This window comes from Salvelinus alpinus, chromosome 31 (genome assembly GCF_045679555.1).
Source record: "Salvelinus alpinus chromosome 31, SLU_Salpinus.1, whole genome shotgun sequence".
NCBI lineage: Eukaryota > Metazoa > Chordata > Actinopteri > Salmoniformes > Salmonidae > Salvelinus > Salvelinus alpinus.
The window spans coordinates 34,495,544-34,508,965 of NC_092116.1; the positions used below are offsets into that span (position 1 = coordinate 34,495,544).

At 44.7% G+C, this 13,422-nt stretch overlaps 1 protein-coding gene across 1 annotated transcript in view; it reads left to right on the top strand.

The window, feature by feature from the left end:
* Nucleotides 1–5,944, top strand: part of LOC139561675 (neuropeptide Y receptor type 2-like) — a 24,554-nt gene extending 18,610 nt beyond the window's left edge. Inside the window, exons 3-5 of the mRNA XM_071378917.1 lie at nucleotides 2,128–2,293; nucleotides 3,174–3,327; nucleotides 3,539–5,944. Coding sequence (XP_071235018.1) covers nucleotides 2,128–2,293; nucleotides 3,174–3,327; nucleotides 3,539–4,189 — 971 coding nt within the window. The 3' untranslated portion in view covers nucleotides 4,190–5,944. The remainder of the gene's footprint in view (nucleotides 1–2,127; nucleotides 2,294–3,173; nucleotides 3,328–3,538) is intronic.
* The last annotated feature ends 7,478 nt before the right edge of the window (nucleotides 5,945–13,422 follow it).

The following is a 13,422-nucleotide window of genomic DNA, read 5'->3' on the forward strand; positions in this document are numbered from 1 at the left end:
GCGGTGTTAGTGATGTGCTCCAGGTTAGGCCGAATTACTGTTGTCAGATACGACAGCAAAGACGATGTCCATCCGTTGCTTGTAAACCCGTTGGTTGGCATGGTCGGCTCCTTGACCTCACCCAAAGCCTATAGCCTTAAATCAGATGACTTTTCACGTCTTGTTTCTGTCACTGTCACTGTCATGTGCTCAGGCTAACCTTGTGTCATGTCTGACCCAGTCTCTGTCACTGTCATGTGCTCAGGCTAACCTTGTGTCATGTCTGACCCAGTCTCTGTCATTGTCGGTTAAAGGTGTCGGACATCTCTCTCGTCTCTTATGTCACTGTTTATCTCTCACTCTCTGCTTTATGTCAAGAATTTTTGTCAAAGCAATGTACAAGCATATGTAGTATTACATAAATGAACAATATGTTTGAGCAAAAATAATAATATATACAGTCCCAGTCAAAAGTTTGGACAAACCTACTAAATCCAGGTTTTTTTCTTAATTTGTACTTTTTTTTTCTTTTCTTTTTTTCTACATAACTCACATATGGAATCATGTAGTAACAAAAAAAAGTGTTAAACAAATCCAAATATATATTTTTTATATTTGAGGATTCTTCAATGTAGCCACCCTTTGCATTGTTGACAGCTTTGCACACTCTTGGCATGTCTATCATCTGCTTTTCAACAGGACAATGACCCAAAACACACCTCTAGGCTGTGTAAGGGATAAAATATATTTTGATTTGTTTAACACTTTTTTGGTTACTACATGATTCCATATGTGTTATTTCATAGTTTTGATGTCTTCACTATTATTCTACAATGTAGAAAATAGTAAAAATAAAGAAAAACCCTTGAATGAGTAGGTGTGTCCAAACTTTTGACTGTATATTAACAAAACAATTATACATGGAAACAGATATTTATTTTTGTATATTTTATTTAACCGTTATTTAACTAAAAGGCAAGTCCTTTAGGGCTACAATGACGGTCTACCTGTCTCTCTCTCTGCATCTCTTTACTTCTATCTCTTTCTCTCTCTCCCTCCAACCCTTCCCCTCTCTCTTTCTCTCTCTCCCTCCAACCCTTCCACTCTTTCTTTCTCTCTCTCCCTCCAACCCTTCCCCTCTCTCTTTCTCTCTCCCTCCAACCCTTCTCCTCTCTCTTTCTCTCTCTCCCTCCAACCCTTCCCCTCTCTCTTTCTCTCTCTCCCTCCAACCCTTCCCCTCTCTCTTTCTCTTTCTCTCCCTCCAACCCGTTGCCTCTCTCTTTCTCTCTCCCTCCAACCCTTCCCCTCTCTCTTTCTCTCTCTCCCTCCAACCCTTCCCCTCTCTCTTTCTCTCTCTCCCTCCAACCCTTCCCCTCTTTCTTTCTCTCTCTCCCTCCAACCCTTCCCCTCTCTCTTTCTCTCTCCCTCCAACCCTTCTCCTCTCTCTTTCTCTCTCTCCCTCCAACCCTTCCCCTCTCTCTTTCTCTCTCTCCCTCCAACCCTTCCCCTCTCTCTTTCTCTTTCTCTCCCTCCAACCCTTTGCCTCTCTCTTTCTCTCTCCCTCCAACCCTTCCCCTCTCTCTTTCTCTCTCTCCCTCCAACCCTTCCCCTCTCTCTTTCTCTCTCTCCCTCCAACCCTTCCCCTCTCTCTTTCTTTCTCTCCCTCCAACCCTTTGCCTCTCTCTTTCTCTCTCTCCCTCCAACCCTTCCCCTCTTTCTTTCTCTCTCTCCCTCCAACCCTTCCCCTCTCTCTTTCTTTCTCTCTCCCTCCAACCCTTCCCCTCTTTCTTTCTTTCTCTCCCTCCAACCCTTCCCCTCTCTCTTGCTCTCTCTCCCTCCAACCCTTCCCCTCTCTCTTTCTCTCTCTCTCTCCCTCCAACCCTTCCCCTCTCTCTTTCTCTCTTTCTCTCCCTCCAACCCTTCCCCTCTCTCTCTTTCTCTTTCTCTCTCCCTCCAACCCTTCCCCCCTCTCTTTCTCTCTCTCCCTCCAACCTTTCCCCTCTCTCTTTCTCTCTCTCTCTCCCTCCAACCCTTCCCCTCTCTCATTCTCTCTCTCCCTCCAACCCTTCCCCTCTATCTGTCTCTCCTTCCTCTCTCTCTCTCTCTCTCCCCCTCCCCCCCCCCTCTCTCCCCCCTCTCTCTCTCTAGCTGACCTCCTGGTGAATACATTATGTCTCCCCTTCACGTTGGTCTATACTCTGCTCGGGGAGTGGAAGTTTGGCCAGGTGCTTTGTTTCCTGCTTCCCTATGCACAGGGATTGGCTGTCCACGTATCCACGGTGACGCTCAACGTCATAGCCCTCGATAGACACAGGTGAGACTTCATCAAGGTTAATTTATTAAATGCTTGATTGGTTTATTCATTCATTGACTGACTGACTCATTGACTGACTGACTGATTGACTGACTGATTGACTGGCTGATTGTTTGACTGGCTGGCTGATTGACTGGCTGGCTGATTGACTGGCTGATTGTTTGACTGGCTGGCTGATTGACTGGCTGGCTGATTGACTGGCTGATTGACTGGCTGGCTGACTGACTGACTGATCGATTGACTGGCTGACTGATTGACTGGCTGGCTAATTGATTGGCTGGCTGGCTGATTGACTGGCTGATTGACTGGCTGATTGACTGGCTGATTGACTGGCTGATTGGCTGGCTGACTGATTGATTGACTGGCTGATTGTTTGACTGGCTGACTGATTGATTGACTGGCTGGCTGATTGATTGGCTGGCTGACTGATTGACTGACTGATTGATTGACTGGCTGGCTGACTGATTGACTGGCTTGCTGGCTGCTTGTTTGACTGGCTGATTGACTGATTGATTGACTGACTGATTGACAGGCTGATTGTTTGACTGGCTGACTGGCTGGCTGACTGATTGATTGGCTGGCTGATTGACTGGCTGATTTATTGACTGGCTGACTGGCTGGCTGACTGGCTGATTGACTGGCTGGCTGACTGACTGGCTGATTGTTTGACAGGCTGGCTGATTGACTGGCTGAATGATTGATTGACTGATTGACTGGCTGATGGTTTGACTGGCTGACTGATTGATTGATTGACTGGCTGACTGATTGATTGACTGGCTGGCTGGCTGATTGATTGACTGGCTGACTGGCTGGCTCACTGATTGACTGGCTGGCTGACTGGCTGGCTGGCTGACTGATTGACTGTCTGATTGATTGACAGGTGTATAGTGTACCACCTGGAGACCAGGATGAGAAAGGATGTGTGTTTCGGGGTGATTGCCGCCACATGGGTGCTGAGTGCGGTGCTGGCCAGCCCACTAGCTATCTTCAGAGAGTACGGTACCTTCAATCTGGCTCCAGGACAGTTTATACAGGTAGGTCTCACAGACACACACACACACACACACACACACACACACACACACACACACACACACACACACACACACACACACACACACACACACACACACACACACACACACACACACACACACACACACACACACACACACACACACACACACACACACACACACACACACACACACACACACCCTAACCCTCTCTTCTCCTCTTCTCTAGGTGTGTACAGAGAAGTGGCCGGGCAGCTCAACAGACGGGACAGTCTATTCAATCTCCATGCTCCTCCTCCAATACGTTCTCCCTCTAGCCGTCATCTCCTTCGCCTACGCCCGTATCTGGTCCAAGCTCCGATCCCACATGTCCCCCGCCGGCCGCAACGACCGCCACCGCCGCCGACGCAAAACCACCAAGATGCTGGTGACCATGGTCGTGGTGTTCGCGGTCAGCTGGCTGCCTTTCCACGCTTTTCAATTGGCCACGGATATCGACAGCTCCGTCTTGGACATGAGAGACTTCCGACTGCTGTACACGCTGTTCCACGTGGTGGCCATGTGCTCAACGTTCGCCAACCCTCTGCTCTACGGGTGGATGAACAGCAACTACCGGACCGCGTTCATGACCGTGTTCCGCTGTGACCAGAGAATGGATAGTGTGCATCCGGAGGGAGGAAGAGGCAACAGAGGAGGAAGAGAGGCAGGAGGGAAGGAAGGAGAGGGGGGAGGGAAGGAAGGAGAGGGGGGAGGGAAGGCGGGTGGTGAAGAAGAAGGATTGAAAGAGGGAGAAGGAGGAGGAGGAGGAGGAGGAGGGACAAAGATGGACCTAGAGGCACAGGACGTTGTGACGAACCATCTCAATGCTACAGACCTCTGAGAGAGAAGATAGAATGAAGGAGAGAGAGATGGAGAGAGACAGAGAGTGAAGGAGAAAGGAGAGAGAGATGGAGAGAAAAAGAGAAGTAGAGAGAGAAGAAGATAGAGAGAGAGTGAAGGAGAAAGGAGAGAGAGATGGAGAGAAGTAGAGAGAGAAGAAGATAGAGAGAGAGTGAAGGAGAAAGGAGAGAGAGATGGAGAGAGAGAGAGAGAGAGAAGAAGATAGAGAGGGAGTGAAGGAGAAAGGAGAAAGAGATGGAGAGAGAGAGACGTAGAGAGAGAAGAAGATAGAGAGAGAGTGAAGGAGAAAGGAGAAAGAGATGGAGAGAGAGAAAGAAAGAGAACATAAGAGGGAAGAGAAGAGACTGAAGAGAGAAAATCACTGAGATGGGAGAAAGGAAGGCTAGAGAAAATAATTGCATCTTTGAAAGAACACATAAGATGAGGGTGAGAGAGCGACAGAGATAGAGAGATTAAACCACTGCTTCCGGAACACATAAATATAGAGAAAATGTCAGAGATGGGAAGAAACAACAACAACAAAAAAAAACAAAGATGACAGAGAGAAAAAACAAATGAAAAGGAGCTTAAAGTTCTAACCAGTTTAGTCTGTTCCTAAGTGGGGAACAGTAATGGGCTGGGACTGGCTGGCTGGCTGGCTGGCTGTGCACAGGTGCTGATGACCTACATTCAGTCCCAAATGCCAGGATGTTTTTGGGTCGAAGCTTTAGAGTTGTTTGAAAGGTTGGATGTGTCCCAAATGGCACCTTATTCCCTATCAGGACCCTGGTCAAGAGTAGTGCACTATATAGAGGAATGGGTTGATGTTTGTTTGTGTATGTCTGTGTGTGTGTGTGTGTGTGTGTGTGTGTGTGTGTGTGTGTGTGTGTGTGTGTGTGTGTGTGTGTGTGTGTGTGTGTGTGTGTGTGTGTGTGTGTGTGTGTGTGTGTGTGTGTGTGTGTGTGTGTGTGTGTGTGTGTGTGTGTGTGTGTGTGTGTGTGTGTGTGTCCGTGTGTGTGTGTGTCCGTGTGTGTGTGTGTGTGTGTGTGTGTGTGTCCGTGTCTGTGTGTGTCCGTGTCTGTGTTTGTCCGTGTCTGTGTTTGTCCGTGTCTCTGTGTGTCTGTGTGTGTGTGTGTCCGTGTGTGTGTGTCCGTGTCTGTGTGTCCGTGTCTGTGTGTGTGTGTCTCGGCTGTCTCTTGATGTCTTGGTATTTATATAAGTCAATGGGTGAGATGGTGAAAATGTGAAAGTTAACGTGATGAGTCACAACGATAGAGAGCAGGAAAAGAATGTGAGACACTGGTGACATTAGAAAAGCATGACAAACCATAGCATGTTAGGGAAACTGTAGCGTGACATGGGCGCCATTTTGGAGACATCTTGAGCCACGATGGATGAAATGGTGGCAAATCATGATGTAACGTTGATGGATCGACTGAAATCCTATATAATACAGGAATACATATTTTATACATAATGTGGATAATGGATACATAATATCCTGGTATTTTTTTGCAAGAACGATGCATTGTCATCATATTTCTAATGTTTATCGTAAAAAGAATGTAGACAGCTACATTTCCTAATGTTTTGCTAAAAGTTAATCTTGCATTTTACCAGAGGAAAATAGGCTTGGCTACAACGAGAAAAGTACAGGAGAACAGTAGCTCCACATCAGTCAGAGTGCTGTCTGCTGATAGAATGATGGAGAACAGTAGCTCCACATCAGTCAGAGCGCTGTCTGCTGATAGAATGATGGAGAACAGTAGCTCCACGTCAGTCAGAGCGCTGTCTGCTGGTAGAATGATGGAGAACAGTAGCTCCACATCAGTCAGAGCGCTGTCTGCTGATAGAATGATGGAGAACAGTAGCTCCACATCAGTCAGAGTGCTGTCTGCTGATAGAATGATGGAGAACAGTAGCTCCACATCAGTCAGAGCGCTGTCTGCTGATAGAATGATGGAGAACAGTAGCTCCACATCAGTCAGAGTGCTGTCTGCTGATAGAATGATGGAGAACAGTAGCTCCACATCAGTCAGAGTGCTGTCTGCTGATAGAATGGTGGAGGACAGTAGCTCCACATCAGTCAGAGTGCTGTCTGCTGATAGAATGATGGAGGACAGTAGCTCCACATCAGTCAGAGTGCTGTCTGCTGATAGAATGATGGAGAACAGTAGCTCCACATCAGAGAGCTGTCTGCTGATAGAATGATGGAGAACAGTAGCTCCACATCAGGCAGAGCGCTGTCTGCTGATAGAATGATGGAGAACAGTAGTTACTCATCAGAGTGCTGTCTGCTGATAGAATGATGGAGAACAGTAGCTCCACATCAGTCAGAGCGCTGTCTGCTGATAGAATGATGGAGAACAGTAGCTCCACATCAGTCAGAGTGCTGTCTGCTGATAGAATGATGGAGAACAGTAGCTCCACGTCAGTCAGAGTGCTGTCTGCTGATAGAATGATGGAGAACAGTAGCTCCACGTCAGTCAGAGTGCTGTCTGCTGATAGAATGATGGAGAACAGTAGCTCCACATCAGTCAGAGTGCTGTCTGCTGATAGAATGATGGAGAACAGTAGCTCCACATCAGTCAGAGTGCTGTCTGCTGATAGAATGATGGAGAACAGTAGCTCCACATCAGTCAGAGTGCTGTCTGCTGATAGAATGATGGAGAACAGTAGCTCCACATCAGTCAGAGTGTAGTCTACTGATAGAATGATGGAGAACAGTAGCTCCACATCAGTCAGAGTGCTGTCTGCTGATAGAATGATGGAGTAGCCCCACATCAGTCAGAACGCTGTCTGCTGATAAAACGCCCGTTCCTGAATTCTCATCCGAGTGGAGAAGTGCAACTGAAGCACAAAATTAGTCTGATGTCGAGCAGAAATTACAATAAGAAGCATTTTACATTTTTGCGTTTACAAAACACAGCAAGATATTTCTTACAGGACAACCATTTGAAAGTAAACTTGTTTTTTTTTATGAAAATGCTTTTTTGTTGTTGTTGAAGAAATGCCTTCTGGAACATGTGAACTTTCATGTGCCTTAATAACAAACTTGTATGCCATCTGTAAATATGATTAAAATTGTTAAATTACGCGCCTAGTCAGATTAGCCAGGGAAAAAGCCAAGAACCTTCCCGCTAGCCATGATTGGCTGAGATAATGAGTGGGCTGGACATGCCGAGAGATGAGCTCGGATTGGTCTGCCATGTAGCGGGCTTCTGTCTATAACATGAGATGGTCAGTATGTGTAGGTAATCCTTTCTAACGCAGCTTTTAATAAAGACATCACCTAGTAGAACTGTATCAGTGTTGCTCTCCACTTCCTGGAGGACCGAGTTTTGAAATCAGTGGAATTAGAGTATGATAGATAAGGAGATGGAGAAAGTTCTGACGTTTGATTGTAAATATGAAGAGGGAGTCGAAAAGAGAACACACAGAAGGCTGTTGTATAAAACACCTGTCTTCGGATTACATCTTCAAACTAAGGGCAACCATGGCATCCGTGACAGAGAGGGAGAAGCGTCCATCCATGTAAGATAGTCTAGCTAGCTAAATTTTCAGATATTACACGTTTCAAATGTTGTCAGAAAGTCATTTTCATTTCACTGTTAAAGCTGTTAGCTAACATTATGTGTATGATCTGTGTTGTATTAGTATCTCAGAGTCATTTGCATTGCTAGTTATAGCCTAATGTTAGCTAGATAACATTGAACCTGGTTGGTTAGCTACCTGCAGATTCATGCAGGGTATTAACGTTACGGGTTGGGATTTTGGTTCGTATGTTTAGCTAGCTAGCTACATCTCTAAACAAAAGACTCCATTGTGCAAGTAACCATGTCAATAGAATGTTCATGATGTCACTGCGACAACTGTCGATAGACGTAGCTGGTAAATTCGCTCCGACTATCTACTCCGATTTCAGAGCACTCTCGTCTCAGTGTGCTAGAGCGCAGTATAACTGACGAATTTACGAACGCTCAACACCCGTTGAATATGGCCGGTGTCAGTAAACATTGGCAAAAAAAGCGTAATTAAATAGTTGCTAGTAGCACAGTTACAGTCACCAACGCCCTAAATAACATACACAGCCTAACCAACTCTGCTAGGGTGAGTAAAATGGTCAGAGTGAGGTGTTCTCTCATTTGTGTCTGGAAGTAGCAAGCTAGCCAAGTTTAGCCAGTTAGCTTGGGTGCTTGACTGTCGTTGTGAGGTCAGAATGCTTGGATCAACTCCTCCACCAGAACGTCCAGTGTTCCTGTCTGTCTGTCTGTCTGTCTGTCTGTCTGTCTGTCTGTCTGTCTGTCTGTCTGTCTGTGTGCCCGTACGTCTGTCTTACTACGCTCCAAATTTACGAACGGACAATCTGACGACGCTTTGAGATTCCAAACGCCCAGAGCGCACTCTGGCAGGTCAGATTGAATTTACGAATTCAATTTTGCTGCAGTACATAAGATCGAATCGAGCCGGTCGGTCACATATTGTGTAAGCTTTCTGCCTTGTTTGAGAAGTCAAAGCCACTTTGAATAAGTTACCTGTTCAGCTGCCACTGCTATCTTGATTTTTCTTGCGTTTTTCTTCTCTGTTCTCATCTGTCTGCTCCTCCCCCATCTTCTCAGAGCAGGCAGGCCCTAACGACTCCAGATTCCACACAGACACAGCGTGTACACATGCTGCTCCAGAGCCACTACTGTTCTTCCTTCAGACAAACACGGGTCAAAACCTTGTTCATTTGCACAATGTCTCTCGTTCACATTCACTTGTAAATATCCAAAACTCATCAAAAAATGACCTTTGATAGCTCCTATCTATAAATGTATAACTTCATGAGCTGGATTACAATTAGTTTTATTTTTGTTTGCGCTCGTTAGTATGTTTAGCAACCTCCCTGGAAATGTACTATTACTTGTGCAATTTTTTTTTTGTTGCATTCTGGCATTTTTGTGAGTTTTTTTGGTGCCCCTAAGTACTAAGCTTTGTGTACTAAGCTGGTAATATCATAAATCCCGGGATGAGAGAAGGACAGTATGAAGAAAACCTGGATACTGCCCAAACCTAATGCATACATAATGTAGATAATGGTATGTACAACAACTACGGTTTGATCTCTTTTGGAAAGAAAAGAGGAGGAGAAAATACCCCAGAGAGAGAGAGAGGGAGAGAGAGAGAGAGGGGGAGAGAGAGAACGAGAGAGAGAGAGAGAGAGAGAGAGAACGAGAGAGAGAGAGCGAGAGAGAGAGAGAGAGAGAGAGAGAGAGAGAGAGAGAGAGAGAGAGAGAGAGAGAGAGAGAGAGAGAGAGAGAGAGAGAGAGAGAGAGAGAGAGAGAGAGAGAGAGAGAGAGAGAGAGAGAGAAAACACTGAGGATAATTCAAAGACAGAGCTTGAAAATAAATTGCTCTTGTTCCAGAGAGAAAATGGGGGGAAAAATAGAGTAAAGTGCCATGGCAACAGGGGCTGTCAACAGAATGTTTGTGTTATCTGTCTTCTGACGAAAGGAGTAATCAGGAAATGGCTGACTCTACTCTCTGTAACACTGCCTGATATCAATTGACAGACAGAAAGTTGTGTTTCACTTCGGTGAGGAGGAAGAGAGATTGGGGGGGAGAGAAGAGGAGAGGACAGAGAAAAATAAGGTTATTAAGATAGTTAAAGTTGGATAAGCTCTCTCCATGAGACAGAGGGAAATAAAAAATACTTGGTGATGTCTCAGAAAAGGAGATATTGCCACTATTCCAGAGTGAAAGAGAAAGATACAGAAAGAGAGTGACTGTATATAGAGAGAGATACAGAGAGAGAGAGGGAGAGAGATACAGATATATATATATATATTTATATATAGAGAGAGAGAGAGAAAGAGAAAGAGGGAGAGCGGGAGAGAGATACAGATATATATATATATATATATATATATATATATATATAGAGAGAGAGAGAGAGATACAGATAGAGAGAGGGAGAGAGGGAGAGAGATAGAGATATATATATATATATATAGAGGGAGAGAGAGAGAGAGAGAGAGAGAGAGAGAGAAGATACAGAGATATAGATATATATAGAGAGAGATACAGAGAGAGAGAGAGAGAGAGAGAGAGAGAGAGAGAGAGAGAGAGAGAGAGAGAGAGAGAGAGAGAGAGAGAGAGAGAGAGAGAGAGAGAGAGAGAGAGAGAGAGAGAGAGAGAGAGAGAGAGAGAGATACAGAGATATATATATATATATAAGATACAGAGAGAGAGAGAGAGAGAGAGATACAGATATATATATATATAGAGAGAGAGAGATACGAGAGAGAGAGAGAGAGAGATACAGAGATATAGATATAAATAGAGAGAGTGTGAAAACAATATTCAAATATTGCTACTGTTCCAGAGTGAAAGAGAAATGGAAAGATTAACAGAGAAAAAAGATGGAGAAAGAGAGATGGAAAGAGAGATGGAGAGATGCAGCAAGCGATACATAGTGAGAGATACAGAGAGCGTTGGAGAGATGGAGAGAGAGATACACAGAGAGATGGAGAGAGAAGAAGAGGGAGAGAAAGACAGAGAGAGAGAGAGGAGAGATAAATATAGACAAGGATAGAGAGACAGAGATACAGGGATAGAGAGAAAGAGACAGAGACAGAGAATGAGAGAGAGAGAGAGAAACAGACAGACAGAGAGACAGGGATAGTGAGAAAGAGACAGAGAAGGAGAGAGAGAGAGAGAAACAGACAGACAGAGAGACAGGGATAGTGAGAAAGAGACAGAGAAGGAGAGAGAGAGAGAGAAACAGACAGACAGACAGAGAGACAGGGATAGTGAGAGGGAAGAAGAGAGACAACGTAAGAAATGAATGAGAAACGTCAGATGAACGTTTCATGAACTATGATGTGAGACGAGCAGTGAACCACGCGTCAGACGAGCAGCTTTGAACATATAATCAAAAACTGGGGTTTGAACCCACAACCACCACGCCACTATATGACCTATAACATATGGGCAAGACAGATGGGTATACAATCTGGTTTAAAATGAAAGACAGGTTAGGCCCAACGGAGAACAAGATCTCTCAATATCAGACTAATCAAATTCATCCTATTCTCCCTCCTATTCTCCATCCTATCCTTCCTCCTATCCTCCCTCCTATCCTCCTTCCTTTCCTCCCTCCTATCCTCCCTCCTATCCTTCCTCCTATCCTCCATCCTATCCTCCATCCTATTCTCCCTCTTATTCTCCATCCTATCCTTCCTCCTATCCTCCCTCCTATCCTCCTTCCTTTCCTTCCTCCTATCCTTCCTCCTATCCTCCCTCCTATCCTTCCTCCTATCCTCCCTTCTATCCTCCCTCCTATCCTCCCTCCTATCCTTTTCTTCTTCTTATGTTTCACCCGCAATAACATCTGCTAATTATGTGTATGACCAATAACATTTGATTTGATTTGTTTAACGCTATGCTGCATGCTTCCCTTCTTTAAACGTACCCATCCAAAGGTTATTGGGGCCAATCCCATGTCTTCTCCTCCTCAGTGAGAATCAACGCTTCTCCACTTCACTTAATTGGTTAGTCCATGTTCTAAACGGACTGGATTGAAATGGGATTGACCCCAATGCTGCCCGGTAACTACTATATCTTCTATCTATCTGTGTGTCTGATTGGAAGGTCGGTCAGGTTTGCTGCTGACTTTAACCTGTGGATACGGAACCCTGTTCCCTTTATGGTGCACTACTTTTGACCAGAACCAATAGGGCCCAAAAAGTAAAGAGAAAAGTAGTGGTCTGAATAATTGAGACACAGTCTGTAAATATGCCACTGTCCATTTCTCTTTATTGATGAATGTAACGATGCACTTTGCAGTGAACTGTACATTACAATGATAATTCCTGAAAGTAATATGTAAAATAAGAAGCACAAATCATTTACTTTTAGTAAAGGAAGGGACAAAACTAAGGTTTACAATGTTTTTGTTGAAGGTTTTTGTTCCATAGCAAGCGCAAACTCTTTCACACTCCAAACACCAAGCCAAAGCTCCTGTACTCATGTACTCCTCAGAGCCTGTGTTCCATAGTAAGGATTCTAGTTCTGACGTTCCACCATAACGTTCTAATTTATGCAAATCGATGACATCACAAAGAAATTCCTAAGCAACCGTTTCATTTGAATTCTAAATCTGTGATCTAAAACATTTTGATTTAATTAACCCAGTAACATATGACATCACAATGGGGATGCTAATTCCATAGAAGTCCAGGGCATAGAACACCGGTGCTGAGGTTTAAGTGTCAAAACAAAAGCGACCAATCAGACATAATGATAGGTTGAGTCAGCATTTCATCATTGTGAGCGCCCTGTAGGGGTAATCACCTGTAGAATAGTCACTTCCTTATACTCTGTCTTTATACTGACTGTAACACAGACAGGAAATGAGGCAGGGGGGGGGGGGGGGGGGGCGCACTAGACCGTAACACACAGGGAATAGAAGTGTCCCATTGAATCAGAGGTAGTAGCAGCTAAGGTTATGTTTTCATTTGACAACCAGTAATTTCCCTGGCATCGCTCAGCTAGAGACTGGGATGGAGGGAGAGGGAGGAGATAGAGGTTGTGTTTACACAGGCATCCCATTTCTGATCTTTTTTTTCACTAATTGGTCTCTTGACCAATCAGATCAGCTTTGAAAAATATCTGATATGACAAGATCTGATGTGATTGGTCTAAAGACCAATTAGTGGGATCGGAGAGAGCGAGATGGGAGGAAGAGAGAGAGCGAGATGGGGGGGTCAGGGAGATAGAGAGAGGGTGCAGGGAGAGAGAGGGGGGGCAGGGAGAGAGAGACTAACTAAATATTCATAGTGTTTCATGGTTGTAGTAGGAGAGAGAGAGAGAGAGAGTAACTAAATATTCAATGTGTTTCATGGTTGAAGTAGGAGAGAGAGAGAGAGAGAGAGAGTAACTAAATATTCATAGTGTTTCATGGTTGTAGTAGGAGAGAGAGAGAGAGAGAGTAACTAAATATTCATAGTGTTTCATGGTTGTAGTAGGAGAGAGAGAGAGAGAGTAACTAAATATTCATAGTGTTTCATGGTTGTAGTAGGAGAGAGAGAGAGAGAGAGAGTAACTAAATATTCATAGTGTTTCATGGTTGTAGTAGGAGAGAGAGAGAGAGAGAGAGTAACTAAATATTCATAGTGTTTCATGGTTGTAGTAGGAGAGAGAGAGAGAGAGAGTAACTAAATATTCATAGTGTTTCATGGTTGTAGTAGG